Source organism: Equus quagga, chromosome 1, assembly GCF_021613505.1.
Source record: "Equus quagga isolate Etosha38 chromosome 1, UCLA_HA_Equagga_1.0, whole genome shotgun sequence".
NCBI classification, from domain to species: domain Eukaryota; kingdom Metazoa; phylum Chordata; class Mammalia; order Perissodactyla; family Equidae; genus Equus; species Equus quagga.
In genome coordinates this window covers 62,123,281-62,148,387 of record NC_060267.1, presented here as the reverse complement: position 1 = coordinate 62,148,387, position 25,107 = coordinate 62,123,281, and the positions used below count along the sequence as shown (strand labels likewise).

General features: G+C 42.6%; 1 protein-coding gene across 1 annotated transcript; it reads right to left on the bottom strand.

Moving 5' to 3' along the window:
* Positions 1 to 723: 723 nt before the first annotated feature.
* Positions 724 to 3,422, bottom strand: LOC124245075 (protein FAM205C-like). Its single transcript, XM_046672252.1, is given in 5 exon segments — positions 724 to 994; positions 996 to 1,109; positions 2,149 to 2,209; positions 2,744 to 2,789; positions 3,279 to 3,422. Coding segments are annotated over 5 exon segments (636 nt in total).
* Between the last annotated feature and the right edge of the window lie 21,685 nt (positions 3,423 to 25,107).

Below are 25,107 nucleotides of genomic sequence, written 5' to 3'. Positions count from 1 at the left end.
GAAATGGGACATTGATAGGGCTTGTTGAGAGTCAGCTGGAGAAGCTCAAATTCAGGAATGTGGGAAGAAGGTAGGCTAACTGAGGTGGAGGAAATTTCATACAGTATGGAATGAAGAAGAAGTCAGTGAAGGAAAGGGACTGGGGCTCCCCTTGGTGCAGAGATCTCCAGGGGCGGGCCAGGGATTCACCCTGCAGGAAAGAGGAACCATAGAAAGGTAGCTGTGTTTCTGCTGCAGATGGCACACCGAGGCCCAGCGGGTCCCCCAGGCAATGGACAGAGGCCACTTAGAGACTGAAAGGTGGTCTACAGTAGAGCCAGAGCCATGCAGTTTGGGACTTGCTTGCAGTGGGACTTGTTCTGGGTCCAGAGTGGATCCTTCAGAAACCCAGAGAGTTTGAGTAACTGGCTGACCTCCCATGAGCCCCAGGTCAGGGACACAAAAGCCCATCTTTCAACAGAGGCCTAAGAGATGCCATTCATGATGAAAGAAATGATGGTTTTCCCCTTAGGCATGGAAAATATTTGGGGCATGTGACATAAGCTGCCATGGGAGCTCTTCCATAGATCTTGGGAGCCCTCTGGTGTAGAAATGCATGCGTTTGTATACCTGCCCTTAAAGATACCTCAGGGCGTTGGGGACATAGGAACAGCAGGTGAAGGGAGTGCAAGGCCATGGGGGCTTTGAGGGTCTTGAGCTCTGGGTTCAGGGAAAGAAAGGGACTCAGGTATTCAAGGGCTGCTGACCTGGTTTCTCCAGCACACATTCGGAGTTGCTCTTCCTCTTGCTCTGCTGCTTCACAGGAGTCCCAGGCTTCTCAAGGCTTGAAGAAGACAGAGCTCCCGTGTCCCAGGACACATCTGGCACTTGAGATCCCTGCCCCAGGTCCCAATGTGGTGAACCCTGACTCTGTTCAAAAGAGAGATGAGACGTGGACAAAATCTCTGGGCAAGAGGAGCCCTGTGATGGCCCCGATGATGTGGGGGAGATCAGGGTTCTCACCCACCAGCAACTGCTGGATCTCCAGAGCCACAGCATTGCAGACGGGGCACGAGGGGTCTTCACACAGCAACCGCCGCACACTTCCCTCCTCAGGAAGCCAGCCCTGGCTGGGAAGGGAAACACGGCAACCATTTTTTCCTGATGGAGTGACATCGGCGTCTTTGGAAGAGTATGCCCTGGAGACTGGCCCTGTCCTCCCCCGGTCCTGTAAGCCCTGGGGTCTGCACCCCCTGGGGTTTACCCATCTACTTTTCTTCCTAGGACAGTGCCATTTGGCAAGTCATGGTGGGCTGGGCAGAGGTTCTGGGGCTCGTGGGGCAGGATCTCAGACAACCCATGGGCGCACAGGGCCATGAGAGACTGGGGGGTGGGGTGAGTTCACTGCTGACCTGTGTTGAGAAGCTGAACCAGGAGAAGGGAACAAGGCAGATAGGGGGGCTGATGGCCAGGTGATGGGGCATCACCAGGTCCATCACCAGGTGGAACCTGGAGTCAGTCTCATTTGGGGCTAAGGAGGCCACAGCCTGGTGTTCAGTATTTTCAAACTGTGGGAAATGAGGTCCTTTTGGGAACTCTGCCTTCCGGGGACTATGGGGTGTCCCTGCTGCTGTCCTCAGCATCTCCTGGGAGCCAATCCCATTGTCTAGAGATCTTAAGAAGAGGGTAAGATGACAGGCTCCTGTCTGAGGGCTGTTCCAGGAACTGGTGCCCCCGAGGCCAGCACCAGAGGAGGTAAGATCGGTAGAGTCCAGCCAGACTCCAAGGGGTCTGCTCTTGAAAGGGCACAGCTGCAAAGAGAACATGACAATGATGACGCATTCATGCACTTATTTATCATTCTCTTGACGGGATAACTTGTCTTGTGGCTGAGTGCAAACCCATGTAGGGTCTTTTACAAATTACGCACTAGTGAAATCCTGAATCCCAGGACCACTGTGAGCCCAACCCAGGACAGAACTGGACACTCTTCCCTCTGAGACATCTGACCCCCTCTGCTCCGGGACCCTCTCGACTGGTGCTACAGCCTCCGCTGTGTCTGGCTCCCTCCCAGCCATGATCCTTCTCCTCATCCCTGCCTCTGACCAAGCAGAGAAATCATCACAGGCCAGGCTGGGAGCTGGGAGACGGCAGAGAGCAAGAGATTACCTTTTCATAAGAGAGAGCAGCTCCATCGGCCTCTCAGCTTCTTCCCTGGAAAGTCTCCCAGCTGAGAAACCAGGAAACAGTGTTACATGGAATCCGGGAGAACTCAGGGACGTACTAGAGGAAGCTGACAGCCTTCGAATGAGAGGAGACTGGAAACGCCAACAGTCAGTGCTCTAAGGCATGACTGCAGACGACTTCACCGGTTATGACGCGCTGTCCCGGCCCTAATCTCCTCCGATCTTCACAACCACACTGTGAGTGAGGCAGGAGCCTCAGACACCCATTTCATGGATGACAAGGCTGAGGGATGAAGTGACTTCCACAGGGTCATAAAATGAGTAAATGACCACAATTAAGGATTTGTGCCCTACTTCCTAATTTCTCGCTCCTGGGGGGTAAGGTGGGGAATTTGGGAACATTCCCAGCCTCTGATCTCCCACCCAAGAAAGTCTTCCGGGAGAATTTGTCAACTTGGGGGGTCAGAGCCTTCAGTGGTGACAGTGCCGGGCTCCCGGCACCAGCGGTCATAGAGGGACCAGATCCAAGGGACCCTCGCCCACGGGCAGGGGAGTCAGGGCAGAGACCGGGACTTTACCTCGTGACGTTCTTTCTTGGCCCCTTTGTTTGAGTCTCCGGTGACACTTGAAGACAAAAAAGTTAGTGCGTGAAGCTGGGGCACCCTTTTCTTTTCATGTCTAAAACGAGACACAACCCTCAAATATTTCCCAAACTTCTTCTGTGTTCCAATTTTCTACATTCTCCCACCTTTCTTTTCCCTACTCTGCCTTTTCCACCCCTTCATTTCCTTTCTCTTCTTATTTCTGATTCATTTCGAGACTCCCGATACCTCCACCCCCATTCCCTGAACAAGTTCTGCGGGGAGATCAGAATCAGATAGGAGCAAAAGGGGAACAGATGAACGGATGGGTGGTCTAGCAGACGAAGAAAGTTAGCCACTCACAGCCCTCAATGTCTACCAGCCAGAAGGAGGAGCCATATTTGGAGCTGTTCTGCGATCCAGTGAGGAAACCCCCATAAAAAAGCAGGGGGTAAGGGTAACAAGAGAAAGTGAGGGGATAAATCTTGTTTGAGGTTTAATTAGTTCAGTCATAGTCATAGTGTTTCCCTACCTGGGAACAGCTCCTGGTAGGTCCCAATCTTAATTCTCGGTGTCTCTTTTTCACCTGCCACATAATTAATGCAATAATGATGATGGAGCCGTAAGTGTATAAGGGACGCCCAGCATCCCACAGAACAAAGGTGGGGCTCAGCATAATCTAAGCCTCATTAGCCATCCTCTCCCTAGGCTTTCAGGGTCTTGGAACCTAATGACTCCACATTCTAGACTTTGTCATCCCTGCCTCACAGAGGATGGAACCAGAGTACCAGACTGAGCACAAAGCCCTCCTGTTTCCCAGGACACGCACAGCATCACCGGCCTTTATCTGTCCAGGAAAGCTCATGTGACTCGGTGTTAAGATGAGGGTGACTGGTTGTCTGCATGGGTTGCAGAGCCTGGGCCTAAAGGTGCCAAGGTCACAGGCAGCATACACTCTTTCATGTCTCTCTAGTCCCTTTACCCTGATGGTTCAGCTGTCTCCTTAAGACCATAGTCTGGCATCTACCCCCAGATAACTGAGTCTTTATGAACACTGCATGCCCCATAAGAGAGAGAGTGGCTAGGCCAGAGGAACTCCATGACCTACATCACCTGTGCTGGGAAGGTAACTAAGACACACACAAGAGGATGGGGCACACGTTGTCTTGTGAAGTCTTAGGAAGTGGGGGTTCTGACGTCACAGGTAGTAAGGTGGGCAGTATCAAGAGGTTCAGGAAGAAGACCACGTCCGATGTGGGAAGGAAGGGACACAGCTGCTGTCCTCTTAAATAGCTTCCTGAGAGTTAAATAAGGACTCCTTTCAGCCTGTGGTCAAGCTTGAGACAGGTGAGAAGAAACGTAAACAATGCCTTCCATGGAGGCTCAAGATGAGGCTCACTTCTGAAGCTGGATTTTCCAGAACAGCCTCTACAGATCTTAGAGCATCCTGTCCACCCATGGAGATGGGTTATTGGTGAGGCTTTTGATTAAGGGCCACAAACTTGTGGCTCTTCAGTTGAACACACCGTGGTTGCAATGTTTGGCTGAGCGTTTTATGAAAATCTGAATTTGAGCACCTTTAGGCAGGGAAAGCTTTTTTCTGTTCAACCTCAGTACCCATCGCTCCTGTGTCCACTGATCCACATGTTAATGTTAACTTCATGGCCCCATCGACACTGTGATTTGCCTCCAACACTCCAGGACTTTGGATTTTCCTTAAGAAGTTCTTGCCCTGATCAGAGCGGTCCCACAGCCCCAAAATTCTTAGGCTCAAAATCTCTAAAGAGGCTACTTGGTCCTTCCCCCAGCATCCAGTCCACCACTGAACAGCTGTGGCGAGCATTCAGTCTGTGCTCACCCCTGAGCTGGGCAGGGTCAAAGGCACAAAGACATTTGAGTCGTGTTACCTGCCTGCTCTCAAGACACTTAAAAATCTAGTTTCAAAGACAAGACTAATTCACATGAATCAAGAACAAACCTTCCCAGGGGATGGGGAACAAAGGGGTAGGGAGCTATTACTTAATGGGTACAGAGTTTCTCTTTGGGATGATGAAAATTTCTGAAAATGGATAGTGGTAATGGTTGCACAACATTGTGAATGTAGTTAATGACAATGAAATGTACACTTAAAAATGGTCAAAACAGTAAATTCTATGTTAAGTATATTTTACCACAATTTAAAAAACAAAAGGCCCAAAAATCCAGTCATTAGCATGAGGGATTTTTTACTAGCTAGAAGGTAGAATATTGTGAAAATGATTTGACAAAGATACGGATTAGTGAATGTTTTTCTTAGATGTCCTTAAATAGAGACTAAAATAAAACCAAACAGGTCCTTACATTTAAGATCATTTAAGAAGAGTCTCACTCTGAAGACGGGACGAATTGGAGACAGTTCAACACGTTTCCTGAACTTGCAAATTCCGTAATACGGGAATGAGATGACTCTTTCAGCCAAAGAGCACTGAATGACAGGTTAACAAAAATCAGTTAAAAAGCAGCTCACAGCAGCTTCTTAGAGGCAGGTCAAGATACCCACAGAGCAGCTTGAATCCTTCGTTACTTCTGTTGTTCCTACCCTCCCTGCCCCCGCCACCTGCAGCTGCTGCTGCAACAGTTCTGATCCCCATGAGCCTGACCCAGTGGGCCTGCACGGTGCTTGGTGTCCTCCTCCCCTGGGCTGTGACACTATGATGTCTTTCTCATAGGTCCAGCATCAGGCGTTGAGCGTTCGGCCATCCCCAGAACCTTAGGGTGGGCCTGTCTCCCTCACCAGTGGGATGAAGAGGAGGTGAGTAGAACATGGCATCTCCTACCCCACCAGCTCCTGCTTCCTGCAGCTGCTGCTGCCTTCTATGCCGCTGCCGCAGCTCGCAGTCTCCCATTAGCCTGACCTCCTGCCCAGGCCAAGCCATCAAGTTCTGCAGACATCGTGCCTGCTCCAGCCAGTGCACTATTTACCTCACAGGTTACCCACAGTCACCAAGAGGATGACACGAAGCCGTCAGAACCTTCTGCTGCAAACTTCTCTCTAGCCACTCACGCAGCCCTGCCTCAGAGCTGGGGAGTTAGAGCGAAGGACAATCTTACGCCCTCCTGCAGAGCAGGCCTTGAGTACAGGCTTGTTACTGGTTTGGTTCTCACTGATGGAGGGTGCTCATGTGGATGGGACGGTGGGACCAGTGTCTTCCTAAACAAGGGCACATTCATGTCGTGAACACACTGTCTGTCACTGTTAACCATGTGGCCTGGATCCTCCCATTTGTCCTTCCTGATTCGTGGTTTACAGCGAACAGCAAACAGGGAAGAGAAGGACCTAGAAAGCCTCCGTGGACTCTGGAGAGCTATACAACTATAAAGGGCTCACATCCATTTATTTCTAGGAAACTCGCTAAAGCCAGACCCTGCTTCCATGACAACGCTACCGCGCCACAATTACCGTAATGGAGTTTCTTCAGGAAACTGTTCACAGCTGCTGATTCATGTGTACCGTGGGTCACCTCACACCCCCACAAAGGAAAATCCCCACACACATGCCACTGACCTGTTTGTCCCTCTGTACAAGCCTTGCGAAGGAGGTGTGCTTCATCTCATTCACAGAAAGTATTATCCAGCACCTTAGATGTGTCAAGGCACTGGGGACGGAGCAGCATGGTGGCTGTTATTCAGCAGCAGCGCTTTTATATTTGAGCATTTTCATTCATGCCCAGGAACCGAGATCTCCAGGCAGCTGGACAGGAAGCTCCTGAGTCGTGTCAGGGACAAGACCATCAGCGCTCACACAGCCGGTCACTCGCTCACAGCCAGAGGCACCAGAGGGCAGCACTGCCCACCCAGTGCTCCTAGTCCAAGGACTGAGTGACGCGAACTTTCAAAGGCCGTCTGCTCCAGTGGCTCTCAGTCCTGGCCTCACATCAGAATCACTGGGAGACATAAAAATGTGGATTTCCTGGCCTCGTCCCAGACTTAATGAATCATAATCTCTAGGGGCAGGGTCCAGCAGTCTATATATTGAGTATCAAAAATAATCCTCAATCAATAAAGCACTGCACTCTGGGTGTGAATTTGGGGGCAATTGGCCTCCAAAGAGCAACAGTTCTTCCCCCACCCCCAGTTTTGTTGAGATATAACTGACTCATAACACTGTGTTAGTTTAAGGTGTACAACATAATGACTTGACGTCTGTATATGATGTGAGGTGATGACCACAATAAATTATTTAACACCCATCACCTCGCATAGCTGCAATTTTTTTCTTGTAGTGAGAACTTTTAAGACCTACTCTCTTAGCAACAGTCAGGTTGAGGAGCTGCAGACGCAGGTCCTGTCTGAACCCCGGCCAAGACAGCCAGGGTATGAAATAGATTAGAACCCAAAATGAGGCTGATGCATTAACCTGACACAAATGATGGTGTCATTCAGTTGTGGACTGTAATTTACCGACATGTGCACAGCTGGTGCCTTGCCCATTTTGACTCTGTAGGATGAACTCACACTGTGATAGGAATCACTAGATTGGAATCACCAGGGAAGCTTTCAAAAGTCCTGATGCCCAGCCCACCCTGGACCAATTAAAGTTGACTCTGCTGGAAATCAGGAGTTGTAAAACTTCATAGGTACTTCCCATGCACACCAATCTGCTATGTAAGTCAGTGCATTCTCAAAGAGGGGACAAGTACAAAAGGTTTTGAAGACTTTCTGTAGCGAAGTCACAGCAAGGAGAACCCAGGCTTGCACCTCTAGGCATGGTTTAGAGGAAAGGCTGTCTGCTGGGAGATGGCCCCAGGAGGAGACCAGCAGCCGTTCTGGGGAGATTTCTAATGCAATGTTTGTCACAATCACCTACAGTGCAGCCTTGACACATGGTAGCTCTCAATGCATTTGATTTTTGTGCTTGGGATTTCACCCTGAGAGCTCAGAGGATAAGTGCCATATTTTCCTTGGCCTTACAACCACTACTGTACAGTATTTATTTATATTTATTTTTTGTCTACATGATAAATCCTGTTCCTCTCTCTCTTCTCCCATAGGCTATCCAGTCACACGAAGCTTATCAGTGTCATGCAAATGTCTCTATTTCCTAAAAGGGTGGCATCCATGGGTTTACTGGTTTCCTGTTTTCACCTCAGGCCATGTGAGCCTCCACTCTGGCTGGCTGGCTGGCTCCATCTGAGGAGCATCACAGTAAGCAGAGCAAGCAATGAAATTAAGTGTAAATATTCACCAACATATAATATCAAGATCTAATTTTAAAGTGACAATCTGAAAATCAACTTTTAGCTGCCCTCAGCTTTGCAGGTTTCTGTGGGGCTGGGAGAGGAGGAGGAGATGGCAGTGGACAGAGGTCCCCGTCTTATTCAGGTGGAGGATGAAGGTACTCATTAACCCTGGACAAGGACAGAAAAACACAAGATAAAATGAATTCATGTGTAGCACCAGTCACCTGAAGAATAGATATGGGATATGTGAATTCCACATCTCTACGGGAATGAAAAAGGGAGAACTTTTAAAACCCTGATAGATGAACAAATGACCTTAATATACAGGTTCAAGAAGAGCTAGAAAAGTCAATTAATAACAATTAACTAAGGATATGTCTATTTCACTATTTATAAAAGGGAAAATGTAAACAAACTGAATTCTTATAGTAATTGCTCTAGAGTGTGATACAGACATTCAGTGGGCCACCATGATGCATTTCCTAAAAAGAACAGGGAAGGAGCTGACCTAGAAAGATGCCATCATGTATGGATACAGTGTCCCCTCTGGTTGGAGTCAGGGACTAGGGGAAACAGTCAAGATTTTGTTATATAGATATGTAATATCTAAGTTTTTAGAAATGAGAGTGTGAGGATTAATTTTGTCAACTTGGCTAAGCCATGATACCCAGCTTTTGACCAAACAGCAGTCTAGATAAATGTTTCTGTGAAGGTATTTTTTATATGTGATTAACACATAAATCTGTAGATTTTGAGTAAACCAAATTATTCTCCAAAATGTGCGTGGGTCTCATCCAATCAGTTGAAGACCTTAAGAGAAAAGACTGAAGTCCTCCAAGGAAGTGGGAATCTGCCTCCAGATAGCATTCAGATGCAAGCTGCAACATCAGCTCTTCCCTGAGTCTCCAGCCTGCCCTGTAGATTTTAGACTTATCAGCTCCCACAACCACATGAGACAATTCATACACACACACACAGGTTCTGTTTCTCTAGAGAGCCCTGACTAATACAGATTTTAGTACCGAGAGTGGTTCTAGAGGAACAGAATCTTAAGGATGAGTTGTCTCAATTAGTTCTCTAATCTGATTAGATTTAAAGGCATTAATGACTATTTCCAGTAGTAAAGAGAGCACTAATCATCCATTATGTGGCAATGGAAATATGCAAAATACTGGATACTCCTAATCAAGTTCTTATAAGAGGCAAGATTCTTGGTGACCATGCATTTGGTGCCTTAGTATATTTTTGTCAAACTAACAAGTGTAATGAGATTAGCTGTTTGCTCTTAATTGTGTTGGACAAAGAAAGGAAAGAAAAGAATGAGCTCAGGGATCTGAATTCTCAGCTCAAGTGCAACATAAGTGGCCAGCAAGTTTCTGTGTCTGCCCTAAAAGAAACCCTTGTGTCTTGCAGCTGCAGAGCTGAGACTGCTGAAAACAAAGCCTAGGTCTCACCCTGCGAGTGGCTGAATTGCAAGGCAGACTGAATTCCCAGTCTTGCATCGTGTCTTTATGAGAGCATTGATTGGGAAGGAATGGGATCCTGAGAACTGAAATAGGAACAGCTGGAAGATCTTGATGAAATTGGGGACACTGAACCCCCTAAATTCTGATGAGTCTGCTTTGCCAGTAGAAGGAGCTGCTCCACTCCTAGCTGAAGAGATTAAACCTGCTTTGCCTTAAAAAGCTGTGATGACCTCCCATGAGGTAGTTGCTTGGCAATACACTGCTGATTCCCCTCAGGACCCACCCCTTCTCACCTCTTTGTTTCTCAACCTATAACTAGACTCAAGTCCCAGCAGACCCCAAAAGGTGAAATACAAAGTATGACCCTTGAGGAGGTGTGCTAACCTCCGAAAGGACTATGTGATTTTTCCAATATATGCTGACAAAAAAGTGGAAATGTGTGTGGGAATGAATGTTAAAAGTGTGGGATAATGATGGAAGGGACAAAAAGTGGATGGGGACGAATTTGTGATATGGGCCGACTAAGCAGAGATTCTGCATTTAATGTTGCAGCCTGGGGTTAGAATGTGCTCTAACAGTTTGGATGGTTGCTTGGTTGGCTGAAACATGAATCAAAAGGTGGCCTACACTAAATGAAATGCCAGACTCGCCTTGCTCTGCTACAAAGGAGGGATTTGAAGGCTAAGGGAGTTTCTTAGGTCAGTTTAGGTTGCTATAACAAAGTATCATAGACTGGGTGGCTTATAAACAACAGATATTTATTTATCACAGTTTTGGAGGCTGGAAGTCTGAGATCAGGGTGCCAGCATCGTCAGGTTCTGGTGAGGACCCTCTTTCCAGTGGCAGACTGCCCATTTCTCTTTGCTACCTCATATGGCAGAAGGGTGGAGGGAGATCTCTGGAGTCTCTTGATAAAGGCTCTAATCCCATCCATGAGAACTCCATCTTCATGATCTAATTATCTCCCCTAGGAACTCCTCCTAATACCATCACACTGGGGATTAGGATTTCCATTTATGGATTTTAGGAGACATTCAGTCTATTGCAGAGAGATGGGAAAGTTAGAGTGGATTTGTCATTTAAGACACACCCACCCTGGGAGAGACCAGAAGACACACCTTTCACCAGGACCGCGAGAAATAAGTTTGTGAGGGGAGGCTCAAATCCTTGAAATGCTTTGTGATTGCTTTTCTCTGTAGGTCAGACCTTACAGTGCAAACTGTGATTACAGAAGTGGGAAACCTAAATGCAGAGGGAGCAATTGGATCCCAGGGTGGCAGGGACCAAGTGGCAGCACTCAACACCAAAAACAATGTGGACACGGTGACCGTAGTGGACAGTAGAGCCAAAGCAGCATTCAGAAGAGTGTGACTCACAGAGACCTATGGCATTGGCCGCTCGATCATTGTCTTTCTAGAAATGAAATAAATGAGAAGTCAGATAAATTCTTACTTTACCTATATGAACAGAAGAGTGCTAGGTCAAGTGAACAGAATTCTAACTTGAGTCATAACAACAGAGAATCACAGCCCTTCAATCAACTTCCAGACTTGGGCCAGTTTACAGACCCCCAAACCTCTTGAATGAAAGGAGGCCAGGAGGAATGACTTTGCTACACTCCAAAAATTGTTACTGTTAATCTTTCACCTAGACTTCCTCAAAGGGACCTCTGGCCTTTGACAGGGTACTGTGCATTGCAGAAAAGAAAATAATCTTTCCAGGGATTTTGGGACACTGGCTCTGAACTGACATTAATTTCAGAAGACTCAAAACTACGTTGTGATCTACCAGTCAGAGTAGAGGCTTATGGAGATGAGATGATCAGTGGAGTTTTTCTCAGGTTCATCTCAGAGTGGGTCCAGTGGATCCCTGAATCCACTTTGTGGTTATTTGCTCAGGTCTGGAGTGCATAAGTGAAAAGACATTCTCAACAACCAGCAGAATCCCCACACTGGTTCCCTGATCTATGGAGTGAGTACCATTATGGTGAGAAAGGCTAAGTGGAAGGCATTAGAACTGCCTCTACCCTAGGAAAATAGAAAATCAAAAGTAATACCACATTCCTGGAGGGATTGCAGAGATTGGTGCCGCCACCAATGACTTGAAGGTTGTTGGGGTGAGAATTCCCACCCTATCCCCACTCGACTCGCCTATTTGGTCTGTGCAGCAAACAGATGGAACTTAGAGAATGACCATGGTTTATCATAAGCTTAACCAAGTGATGACTATAATTACAGCTCCTGTACCAGATGTGGTTTCATTGCTTGAACAAATTAAAACATCCCCTGGTAACTAGCATGCAGCTATTATCTGACAAATGCTTTCTTCTTCATATCTGTTAGTAAAACCCACCAGAAGCAGTTTTCTTTCAGCTGGCAAGGCCAATAATACACCTTCCCTGTTCTACCTCAGGGGTATATCAACTCTCCAGCCCTATGTCATAGTCTGGTTCACAGGGCTCTTGATTAAATTTCCCTTCCATGAGATATCACACTGGTCCATTACAGTGATGACATTATGCTGATTGGACATTGTGAGCAAGATGTAGCAGCTACTCTAGACTTATTGGTAAGACACTTGTGTGTCAGAGAGTGGGAAATAGATCAGACAAAACTCAGGGGCCTTCTACATCAGAGAAATTTCTAGGGACTCATTAGTGTGAGCCGTGATGAGATACCCCTTCTAAGATAAGGGATAAGTTGTTGCATCTGATCCCTCCTACAACCAAGAAAGAGGAACAATGCCTAGTGGCCCTCTTTGACTTTTGGAGACAACATATTCCTCATTTGGGTGTGTTACTCTGGCCTATTTACTGAGTGACCCAGTAAGCTGCTAGTTTTGAGTAAGGCTGAGGACAAGAGAAGGCTCTGCAACAGGTCTAGGCTATTGCGAAAGCTGCTTTGCCACTTGGGCTGTGTGATCAGGTAGTTCCAATGGTACCTGAAGTGGCAGTGGCAGATAGGGCTGCTATCTGGGGCTTTGGCAGGCCCCTATAGGTGAATCACAGTGCAGCTCCTTAGGATTTTGAAGCAAAGCCCTGCCATACTCTGTGGATAACTTACTCTCCTTTTGAGAAACAGCTCTTGACCTGTTAGAGGGCCTTAGTAGAAAATGAATGTTTAACCTTGGGCCCTCAAGTTACCATGTGATCTGAGCTGCCCATCTTAAACTAGGTGTTATCTGGCATACCAAGCCCTAAAGTAGGGCATGCACAGCAGCATTCTATCATCAAATGGAAGTGGTGTAAATGTGATTGGGCCCCGGCAGTCCCCGAAGACACAGGTAAGTTACATAAAGAAGTGGCCCAAATGTGCACGGTGTCCACTCCTGCTACACTGCCTTCTCGCTCCCAGGCTGCACCTATGGTTTCTTCAGGGAGAGTTGCCTATTATCAGTTGACAGAGGAAGAGAAAACTTGTGCCTGGATTGCAGATGGTTCTGAACGATATACAGGCATCCTCTGAAGGTGCACAGCCAGAGCACTACAGCCACTGTCTGCGACATTCCTGAAGGGAAATGCTCCCAGTGGGCAAAACTTCAAGCAGCACACCTGTTTGTTCATTTTGCTTGAAAGGAGAAGTGGCCAGACATGCAAATTTATACCAATTCATGGGCTGCGGCCAATGGTTTGGCTGGATAGTCAGGGACTTGAAAGAAACATGATTGGAAAATTGGTGACAAGAAAAATTGGGGAAGAGATATATGGACGGACTTCTCTGAAGAGGAGAAAAGTGTCGAGATATTTGTGTCCCATATGAATGCTCAACAAAGTGTGACTTCAGCAGAGGAGAATTTTAATAATCAAGTGGATATGATGGCATATTCTATGGCTACTATTTCTTCTTTCCCCAGACACCTCTGTCCTCACCCAATGGGCTCATCAACACAGTAGCCATGGTGGCAGGGTTGGAGGCTATGCATGGGCTCAGCAACATGGGATTTCCACTCACCAAGGCTGACCAGGCTATGGCTACCATTTAGTGCCAAGTCTGCCAGCAGCAGAGTCCAACACTGAGTCTCCAATATGGCATCATTTCCCAGGGTGGTCAGCCAGCTACCTGGTGGCAGATTGATTACATTGGACTACTTCCATCATGGAAGGGGAAGAGATTTATCCTTCCTGGAATTGACACTTGCTCTGATATCAATTTGCCTTCCCTGCACACAATGCTTCTGTCAAAACTACTATCCGTGGACTTACAGAATAGCTTATCCACTGGCATAGTATTCCACACAGCATTACTCCTGATCAAAGAATGCATTTCATTGTAGATGAAGTGCGCAATGGACCCATGGTCATGGAATTCATGATCTTACAATGTTCCCCACCATCCTGGAGCAGCTGACATGCTAGAACAGTGAAACGGCATTTTGAAGACTCAGTTGTAGTGCTGCCTAGGTGGCAATACCTTGAAGGGAAGGCTTTTCCCAGGCTAAGATTCTTCAGGAGGCTATGTATGTTCTAAATCAATAAATTATCCAATATATGATGCTGTTTCTCCCTTAATCAGGATTCATGTGTCTAGGAATCAAGGGGTGGAAATGGGAATGGCACCAGTACTACCCCTAGTGACCCACTAGCAGATTTTTGCTTCCTGTTCCTGTGGCCTTATGCTCTCCTGATCTAGAGGTCTTATTCCAAAGGGAGGAATGTTACCACCAGGAGACACAACAATAATTCCATTGAACTTGAAGTTAAGACTGCCACTGGCCACCTTAGGCTCCTCACGCCTCTGAATGAACATGCAAAGAAGAGAGTTAAGTATTTAATAATCCTGATGACAAGGAAAAATTGGACTGCTACTCCGCAATGGAGGTTAGGAAGAGTATGTCTGGAATATGGGCGATCCCTTAGGCTTCTCTTAGTATCATTGTGCCCTAAGATTACAATCAATGAAAAACTTCAAAACCCAATCCAAGCAGGACTACTAATATCCCAGACCACTCAGGAATGAAGGATTGGGTCACTCCACCAGATAAAGAACCATGACCAGCTGAGGTGCTTGCTGAGAGCAGATGAAATACAGAATGAGTAGTAGAAGAGGTAGTTATAAACATCTGCTATGACCTTATGACCAGTTACAGAAATAAGGACTGTAATTGTTATAAGTATTTCTTCCTTATTTTATTATGAATATTTGTGTGTGTATGTATCTTTGTCTTCTTCCCTCTCATTCTCTTATCATATAATGTAAGACATATTCTGTTTGTATCACAATACTTAAGTTATAGGCTGTCAAGAAGACTGAACATCTCCCAGCTCTTCTAGGGAATGTGTTAGTATCTTTTGAGTTGTATCATGTTACTTAACCTTGTTATTTTCTTTATTTGGAGGTAAAGTATGACTTAAGGAGATGTGTATGGGTGCTAAATTGACAAGGGTTGTACTGTGATGGTTAACTATATTTGACAATGCGGCTAGGCCAGAATACCCAGATATTTGGTCAAATATCTGTCTGGATGTTGCTATGAAGGTATTTTTTATATGTGATTAACATTTAAATCAGTAAACTTTGAATAAAGCATGTTACCCTCCATAAGGTGGATGGGCCTCATCTAATCAGTTGAAGGCCTTAAGAGAAAAGACTGAAGTCCCCCAAGGAAGAGGGAATTCTGCCTCCAGACAGTGTTCAGACTCAAGCTGCAACATGCAGCTCCTCCCTGGGTCACCAGTCTGCCATCAGCCTACAGAATTCAAACTTGCCAGCTCCCACAATTACATGAGCTAATTCTTTAAAATAAATCTCTCTCTGTGTCTGTCTGTCTGTCTCTGTCCCACTTTCTCTCTCTCTCTCTCTACACACACACACACCCTAGAACCATAATATAGAAAGTAACTGACATTTATAATTAAGAAAAAAAAGGGTGAATAAAGTGTGAGAAAAATGGACATCATATTTACTCAGAAATTATTGTTATATGCCTTAGTTACTAGTTATATTATAAAATTCTAACAAAAAATCTCCAGTAATTTCATGATAATTCACCTATAAAGTATAGAAAGAGACTATGCTATAAAATAAAACCTAGAGAAAGACAAAATGAAAATCCAGTAACTAAATAAAATGAAATAGTAGGAAAGGTAATAATAAGGGTAAAATTAATCAAATGAAAAACATACAACACTGGAAATAAGTAAGAATGTATAACCACATGTAAAAGAAATATGAGAATGTGATATGCTTCTTCTAGAGGAAGTAGAGACAGGATGTTAGGTTTCTTCAACCTCTGAGCAAGCTGGCCTTGGTCCAAGTCCTGCCTCAGCTACAAGCTAAAGGGCTGCTCAGTGCTTTTCTTTCCTTTGTTGGATTATTGATAGACTATCATTCACACACTCAGCATAAGCCTGAGCATTAAAGAACAGTAGTGTCGACTAAAATTGTTAATATTACAAATCACTCTTATCCCCAAGCCAGCACAATATTACCACATAGACACAACCAAGCCTTGTCAGGAAGCTCTGAAGCAAAGCCCTCGCATTGGGATTTACATCTGGGACGGGGCACTTAGCTGTGGGATCAGCTGTTCATGGAATGGAATTGGGAACTCTGACTACCAACCTTCTCAGAATAATGAGTGAGTGATACTGAGGAGAGTGGAGTCACATATTGAAGAAATAAATATAGCAACTCATGACTCACTGATACATAAAAGAAAAAATAAGAATAAAGCCCTCTTTAGGCTGCACAATTAGGGAAAATGGAATGCCAGTGAGTCATCATGACATTTGAGTTTTCAAAATAGTAATGAAGAAAATGGAGAACAATCCAACCCCCAAAACATGCCAAACATTGGAAAGAATCTTTCCCCTTTAAAAAAATTTTCCCTTGGAAACTATTTGCAAGGAAATCTTCTCTTACCCACTCATTGGATTCTCTCTGAATGTTTATGCCACTGGTATATAATGAATGCCTTTACACATATGAAAACAGGCAGGAGCAATCAACACAGCATCAGGAATGTGTCGCTAAGGCAACATCTGGTGCATCAGGGTTTCTTGGGCAAGATGTCAATGCAGCTGTGACTGCAGAAGATGGTAAGATGGTGTCTTTGAGGGGCTGTCCACTTATCAACAAGGCTAAGGGGCCAAAGTTACTGGCTACAGCTCACCTTCTCTAATCCATTAGGGAGATGCTCGTAGCTCAGATTTGTTCAGTAAATTGAACTTCTTTTCCATTAAAGCAATAACCTAAAAGAGCTTTCTTTGAAGAGTCCAAGTATTATTTTCAATATCTGGTGTTATGTGCTATGTGAGGGGACAGTTGGCACTTGGCGCTGGCGGGGCACAGTAGGTGATCCATAGACGTCTGTGGTTGAGTGAAGTCATACGAACCCCTAGGAGCTCCAGAGAAGCATGCACTTGCTCACAATGTTTTTTTAAGCTAAATAGAATTAGGAATTAGATTCGGTCCCTTTATGACTCACATTGCCCATTTTGAAAAAGGGTAGAGAGAATGTAGCAACAACATCATTTTATCATTTTCTGCATTAAACATGTGAAAACTCATGGCCTATATTCTATGTCCTCAGAAAAGGACAAACATCATCATGATCATACAAGACACAATCAAACAAAATTCACATACAATTTCATAATCAACTGCACAGGTGGAAACACATGTGACAAATGAGTCATGAGACTGGAGTCACTAGCACCAGGTGAAGTAGTCTGGGTGGAGTTTCTCCATAGAACTGCATTTTAAAGGAAATTTGCTGGAAATGAACATAAACATGACACTGGAAGCATCAACTGAGAAAAGAGCTTGGGCACTTACCTGCTCCAGCCCCAAACAAATACAAATAAATGCTTCACTGTCGAAAAAATTCATGCATCATTTCTTTTCTCTTAAATATCAGAATCAGAGTCTATAAATGCTTTGATTTATTAAAATAGAGTTTATCAACCTGATAACCAATATGTTCTAATATCCTAGTAAAATCTTCAAGTCTGTTTCAACTTACTTGATCCTCTGAGGATGTAAGAGACTAATTAGTATCATTTTCATAAAAATCCCCTAATATCATATATAGTGAGGGACAGTCGCTTCTTTGCTTTGTCACTTAAAGGCTAAAATAACCAAAATCATTGAACATTTCATCACACATCCTATTTTGATCCTGATAAGATATCCAATTTTAATCATTTTTATTGTTCTTCCTAGGACCCATTCAAGAAATTTTGGAATTCATACTAAATCATGGTCAAAAATGAAACTAAGTTGCAACCAGACTGTGCCTAATGCAGAACGTTTCCGAAGAGCTGTTTCCAGGTCTTTGACTGCGAGGCTCCTTTTGTAGGGTTAGTTTGTCAGGCATCTATCATCATAGCTGACAACTTGATCCTCGTCATCTTTCCCACACGGACCATTATTATGCCTTCAGCAGTGACCAAGAGAAAAATACTTTTATACAGGAGGGACAAGTCAGAAAGATTCAGGATGTTGCAATTCAGAAGGCTGAGCTCTGACCCTCAGCCCTTGAACTCACGGTTGATGAGAAGCCATGACTAAAATTCCACAGCAGCACATCATAGACATGAGCAAGACAAAGTTGGCCAACGGTTGCTCCTGAAGGTAGGTACAGGGTTCACACTGTGCATAGTGTGATGTGCTGGTACACGGGAGGGTCCTTGAGGTCAAATGCACTTGAAAATGCAGCAGACAACATCCACTGTGTTGCAATACAGTTTAGCTGATAAAAAATATTAAAATGTAAGCTTATTTGTAAAGTGATTGACATAGTGTTCAAAATATATTTTTAAAAGCATTTCTCAAACTTAAGTACGTTAGAATTCCTTTTATCCACACAAAATTTGTTATTATACTATGGATACATTTTGGAGGAAAGCTGGACCAATAAGGAGAGAGAAAATATATCATTAGTTGTAAAAGCACAGGTCTCACAAGTGGGAATGTTGAATAGATTTGTCTAACTGGAGGGAAGAGCATAGATTGCTGTGTAGTCAGAGAAGCATAGTGGTCTAGGTCAGGGGAGTTGCTGTTTTCTTTTTTGTGGTCTCTTGGTTCTTTTGGAAATATAGAGAGACATAAAGTAGATTGTAAATCTACTTTACAATTAAATCTACTTTACAGTTAAAGTAAATCAGAAATTATTCCAATGCCTTTTGAAAGATAACCAATTGTCATTATTTCATGATTTTACTTTCAGTTATTTTAGTGTCTTTTTAAAAACTGGATAAAAAGTACATCAGTGCAGCTAGTTTTATCAATTTAAACAACATATAGATGTAAAATAACTATCTCCTACAACCCTTTCCAATTCTGGTACACAGGGGTGGCTAACATTAATGGTCCAGTTTTCCATACTTTTTCTTTTTTCATTGAGGTATAAACGATATATAACATTATATTAGTTCCAAGTGTACAATATAATGATTAGATATTTATATATATTATGAACAGTAAGTCTAGTTAATATCCATCACCATACATAGTAACACGTTTTTTTCTTGTAATGACAACTTTTAAGATCTACACTCTTAGCAAATTTCAGGTATGAAATACACTATTATTAACTGTAGTCACCATGCTGTACATTACATCCCCATGATTTATTTATTTTGTAACTGGAAATTTGTGCCTTTTGATCTCCTTCACCCATTTTGCCCACCTTTCATCCCCTACCTCTGAAAATCATCTGTTCTCTGTAGCTATGAGTTCAGGTTTTTTGTGAGTTTATTTGTTTTTATTTATTTTGTGTGTGTGTGTGTGTTTTTTATTGCGGTAACATTGGATTATAGCATTATATAACTTTCAGGTGTATATAGTAACATATTTCAAATTCTGTGTATATTACATCATGTTCACTACCCAGAGACTAATTACAATCCGTCACCACACACATGTGCCTAATCACCCCTTTCGCCCTTCTTCCTCCCCCCTTTCCCTCTGGTAACCACCAACCTAATCTCTGTTGCTGTGTGTTTGTTTGTCATTGTTTTTATCTTCTATTTATGAATGAGATCATGTGATATTTGACTTTCTCCCTCTGACTTATCTCACTTAGCATAATACCCTCAAGGTCCATCCATGTTGTCACAAATGACTGGATTTCATCATTTTTTATGGCTGAGTAGTGTTCCATTGTGTATGTATACCACATCTTCTTTATCCATTCGTCCCAGGATGGGCACCTATGCTGCTTCCAAGTCTTGGCTGTTGTGAATAATGCTGCAATGAACATAGGGTTGCATGTATCTTTATGCATTTGTGTTTTCAAATTCTTTGGATAAATACTCAGCAGCGGGATAGCTGGATCATATGGTAGATCTATACTTAATTTTCTGAGGAAACTCCATACTGTTTTCCATAGTGGCTGCACCAGTTTGCACTCCTACCAGCAGTGTGCAAGGGTTCCTTTCTCTCCACGTCCTTTCCACCATTTGTTGTTTCCTGTCTTGTTAATTATAGCCATTCTGATGGGAGTGAGGTGATACCTCATTGTGGTTTTGATTTGTGTTTCCCTGATAGGTAATGATGCTGAACATCGTTTCATGTGCTTGTTGGCCATCCGTATATCTTCTTTAGAAAAATCTCTGTTCAGATCTTTTGCCCATTTTTTAATTGTGGTTTTGGCTTTTTTGTTGTTGAAACATATGAGTTATTCATATATTTTGGACATTAACCCCTTATGTGATATGTGGTTTGCAAATATCTTCTCCCTATTGTTAGGTTGTCTTTTCGTTTTGTTGATGGTTTCTTTTGCTGTTAAGAAGTTTTGAGTTTAATGTAGTCCTGTTTCTTTATTTTTTCTTTTGTTTCCCTTGCCCTGTCAGACATAGTACTTGAGAATATGCTGCTAAGACCGATGTCGAAGAGCATACTGCCTATGTTTTCTTCTAGAAGTTTCCTGGTTTCAGGTCTTACATTCAAGTCTTTAATCCATTTTGAGTTGATTTTTGTGCATGGTGTAAGGTAATGATCTACTTTCATTCTCTTGCTTGTGGCTGTCCAGTTTTCCCAGCACCGTTTACTGAACAGACTTTCCTTTCTCCGTTGTATGCTGTTGGCTCCCTTGTTGAAAATTAGCTGTCCATATATGTGTGGGTTTATTTCTTGGCTCTCGATTCTGTTCCATTGATCTGTGTGTCTGTTTTTGTGCCAGTACCATGCTGTTTTGGTTACTATTGCTTTGTAGTTTATTTTGAAATAGGGGAGTGTGATACCTCCAGCTTTGTTCTTTTTCTTCAGGATTCCTTTGGCTTTCTGGGCCTTTTGTTGTTTCATATAAATTTTAGCATTCTTTGTTCTATTTCTGTGAAAATTATTGGAACTTTAATAGGGATTGCATTGAATCTATAGATTGCTTTAGGAAGTATGGACATTTTAACTATGTTAATTCCTCCAATGCAAGAGCACAGAATGTCTTTCCATTTCTTTGTGTCTTCTTCAATTTCTTTCAACAATGTTTTATAGTTTTCAGTGTACAGATCTTTCATATCTTTGGTTAAGTTTATTCCTAGGTATTTTATCCTTCTGTTGTAATTGTAAATGGGATTGTATTCTTAATGTCTCTTTCTGCTACTTCGTTGTTAGTGAATAGAAACACAACTGATTTTGGTTGTTGATTTTGTATCCTGTGACTCGACTTACTCATTTATTATTTCTAAAAGTGTTTTAGTGGATTCTTTAGGGTTTTCTATATATAAAATCATGTAGTCTGCAAATAGTGACAGGTTCATTTCTTCTTTTCCAATTTGGATCACTTTTCTTTCTTTTTCTTGCCTGATTGCTGTGGCTAGGACTTCCAAGACTATGTTAAATAAGAGTGGTGACAGTGGGCATCCTTGTCTGACTCCTGCTCTTAGAGGGATAGGTTTTAGTTTTTCTCCATTGAGAATGATATTAGCTGTGGGTTTGTCATATATGGCCTTTATTATGTTGATGTATTTTCCTTCTACATCCATTTTATTTAGAGTTTTTATCATAAATGGATGCCATATCTTGTCAAATGTTTTCTCTGCATCTATTGAGATGATCCTGTGATTTTTATTCTTCATTTTGTTAATGTGGTGTATCAAATTCATTGATTTGCAGATATTGAACAATCCCTGCATCCCTGAATTAAAACCCACTTGATCTGGGCCGGCTCCGTGGCTGAGTGGTTAAGTTCGCGCACTCTGCTGTGGCGGCCCAGGGTTTGGATCCTGGGCATGGACATGGCACGGCTCGTCAGGCCACGTTGAGGTGGGGACCCACATCCCACAACTAGAAGGACCTGCAACTAAGATATACAACTGCGTACAGGGGGGTTTGGGGAGATAAAGCAGAAAAAAAAAAAAAAGATTGGCATCAGTTGTTAGCCCAGGTGCCATTCTTTAAAAAAAAAAAAACCCGCTTGATCATGATGTATGATCTTTTTAATGTATTGTTGTATTCGATTTGCTAGTATTTTGTTGATGATTTTTGCATTGATGTTCATCAATGATATTGGCCTGTAATTTTCTTTTTTTGTGTTGTCTTGGTCTGGTCGTAGTATCAGGGTAATGTTGGCCTCATAGAATGAGTAAGGAAGCTTCCCTTCCTCTTCAATTTTTTGGAACAGTTTGAGAAGGATAGGTACTAAGTCTTCTTTGAATGTTTGGTAGAATTCACCAGGGAAGCTGTCTGGTCCTGGACTTTAATTTTTTGGGAGGTTTTCGATTACTGTTTTGATCTCCTTGCTGGTGATTCATCTATTCAAATTCTCTACGTCTTGATACAGTTTTGGAAGGTTGTATGTTTCCAAGAATTTATCCATTTCTTCTAGATTATCCAATTTCTTGGTGTATAGCTTTTCATAGTATTCTCTTATAATCTTTTGTATTTCTGAGGTGTCCATTGTAATTTCTCCTCTTTCATTTCTGATTTTATTTATTTGCAGCTTCTCTCTTTTTTTCTTGGTGAGTCTAGCTAAGGGTTTGTCAATTTGATCTTTTCAAAGAACCAGCTCTTGATTTCATTAATTTTTTCTATTTTTTTAAGTCTCTATTTCGTTTCTTTCTGCTCTGATTTTTATTATTTCCTTCCTTCTGCTGATTTTGGGCTTTGTTTGTTCTGCTGTTTCCAGTTCCTGTAGGTGTACTGTTAGCTTGTTTATTTGGGAATTTTCTTGTTTGTTGAGGTAGGCCTGAATTGCTATAAACTTCCCTCTTAGAACCACTTTTTCTGTATCCCATAGATTTTGGCATGTCATATTTTAATTTTCATTTGTCTCCAGGAATTCTTTGATTTCTCCTTTGATTTCTTCATTGACCCAATCGTTGTTCAGTAGCATCTTTTTTAATCTCCTCATTTTCGTGTTTTTTCTGGTTTCTTCCTGTAGTTGATTTCTAGTTTCATATCTTTCTGGTCAGAAAAGATGCCTTGTATTATTTCCCTCTTCTTAAATTTATTGATACTTGTTTTGTGGCCTAATATATGATCAATCCTGGAGAATGTGCCATGTAAATTTGAAAAGAATGTGTATTCTGCGGTTTTTGGATGGAATGTTCTATACCTATCTACTAAGCCCTTCTAGTCTAATGTGTCATTTAAGGCCAATGTTTCCCTATTGATCTTCTGTTTGGATGATCTATCCATTGGTGTAAGTGGAGTGTTAAAGTCTCCTACTATTATTGTGTTACTATCTCTCCTTTTATGTCTGTTAATAATTGCTTTATATATTTAGGTGCTCCTATGTTGGGTGCATAGATATTTACAAGTGTTATAGCCTCTTGTTGGGTTGTTCCTTTTATCATTATGTAGTCCCCATCTTTGTCTCTTGTTAATAGTTCTTGTTTTAAAGTCTATTTTGTCTGATATAAGTATTGCTATCCCCCACTTTCTTTTCTTTTCCATTTGTATGGAGTGTCTTTTTCCATCCCTTCACTTTCAGTTTGTGAGTGTCTTCAGGTCTGAAGTGTATCTCTTGTCTGGAGCATATTTATGGGTCTTGTTTTCTCATCCAATCAGTCACCCTATGCCTTTTGGTTGGAGCATTTATTCCACTGACATTTAAAGTAGCTGTGTATTTATTGCCATCTTATTACTTTTTTTCTGGGTGTTTTAGTAGTTCTTTTCTGTTCCTTTCTTCTCTTGCTCTCTTCCCTTGTGGTTGATGGCTTTCTTTAGTAATATATTTGATTTCTTTCCTCTTACTTATTTGTTTATTTATTATAGGTTTCTGGTTTGTGATTACCATAAGGTTCCTATATAATATTCTACATATATAGCAATCTATATTGAGTTGATAGTCTCTTAGCTTGACCTCTTTCTAAAAGCTATGCTCTTTTACTCCCCTCCTCCCACATTTTATGTTTTTGAAATCATATCTAACTTCTTGCTTTGCGTGTCTATCCATTACCCTCTTATCATTGAAATAGGTAATTTTAGTACTTTTGTCTTTTAACCTTCATATTATCTTCATAGGTCGTTGATCTGCTACCTTTACTATATTTTTGCCTTTATGGTGACTTTATTGCCTGTTTTTTTCGGGTGGCTTTTGATAATTTTCTTCTCCCTATTCGTGGTCTTCTCTTTCCCACTTAAATGAGTCCCTTCAGCATTTCTTGTAGAACTGGCTTCTTGGTGATAAACTTTTTTATTTTTTGCTCATCTGGGAAGCTGTTTCTCTTTCCATTCTGAATGATAACTTTGCTGGATAGAGCATTCTTGGCTGTAGGTTTTTTCCTTTCAGCACTTTAAATATGTCATGCCACTCTCTTCTAGCCTGTAGGGTTTCAGCTGAGAAGTCCGCTGATAGCCTTATGGGTTTTCCTTTTTATGTCACTTGTTGACTTTCTCTTGCCGCTTTTAGGATTCTCTCTTTATCTTTAATTTTGGACATTTAAATCATAATGTGTCTTCATGTGGGCCTCTTTGGGTTTATCTTGTTTGGTGCTCTTTGTGCTTCCTATATGTGGATATTGGTTTCCTTCTTTAGGTTAGGAGAGTTTTCAGCTATTATTTCTTCAAATAGATTATCAGCCCCTTTGTCTCTCTCTTCTCCTTCTGTGACACCCATAATATGAATGTTAATGCAGTGGATATTGTCCCAGAGGTCCCTTAGACTGTTTTCATTCTTTCTAATTCTTTCTCTTTTTTTCTGTTCAGCTTGAGTGATTTCCTCTACTCTTTTTTCCAGCTCACTGATACATTCTTCTGTATCATCTACTCTGCTGTTGAGTCCCTCTAGTGAATTTTTCATTTCCAGTATTGTATTCTTCATTTCTTATTGGTTCTTTTATATATTTTCCAATTCTTTGTTGACATTCTCACTGTGTTCATCCAGTCTTCTCCCAATATCAGTGAGCATCTTTATGAGTTTTTGTTTGAACTCTTTGTCAGGAAGATTGCTTATTTCTGTTTCATTTAGTTATTTTTCTTGGGTTTTGACCTGTTCCCTTGTTTAGAATGTATTCCCTTTGCCTCCTCATTATGCCTCTTTCTCTGTGCTTATATCTACGTATTAGGTGAGTCAGCTATGTCTCCTGATCTTGGAGAAGAAGTGGCTCTATGTAAGAGATGCCTTTTGAGGCCCAGCAATGTGCCTCCCTCTCGTCACCAGTCCAAATGATCCAGGAGTGACCCCTGTGTGGGCTACTTGTGTCCTTCTGCTGTGGTAGGGTTGCTTTTACTACAGGTACCCAGGGAGTCTGGTCTTTCCCTCCCTTGCTGGCTTTTTGTAAATCAGGTTT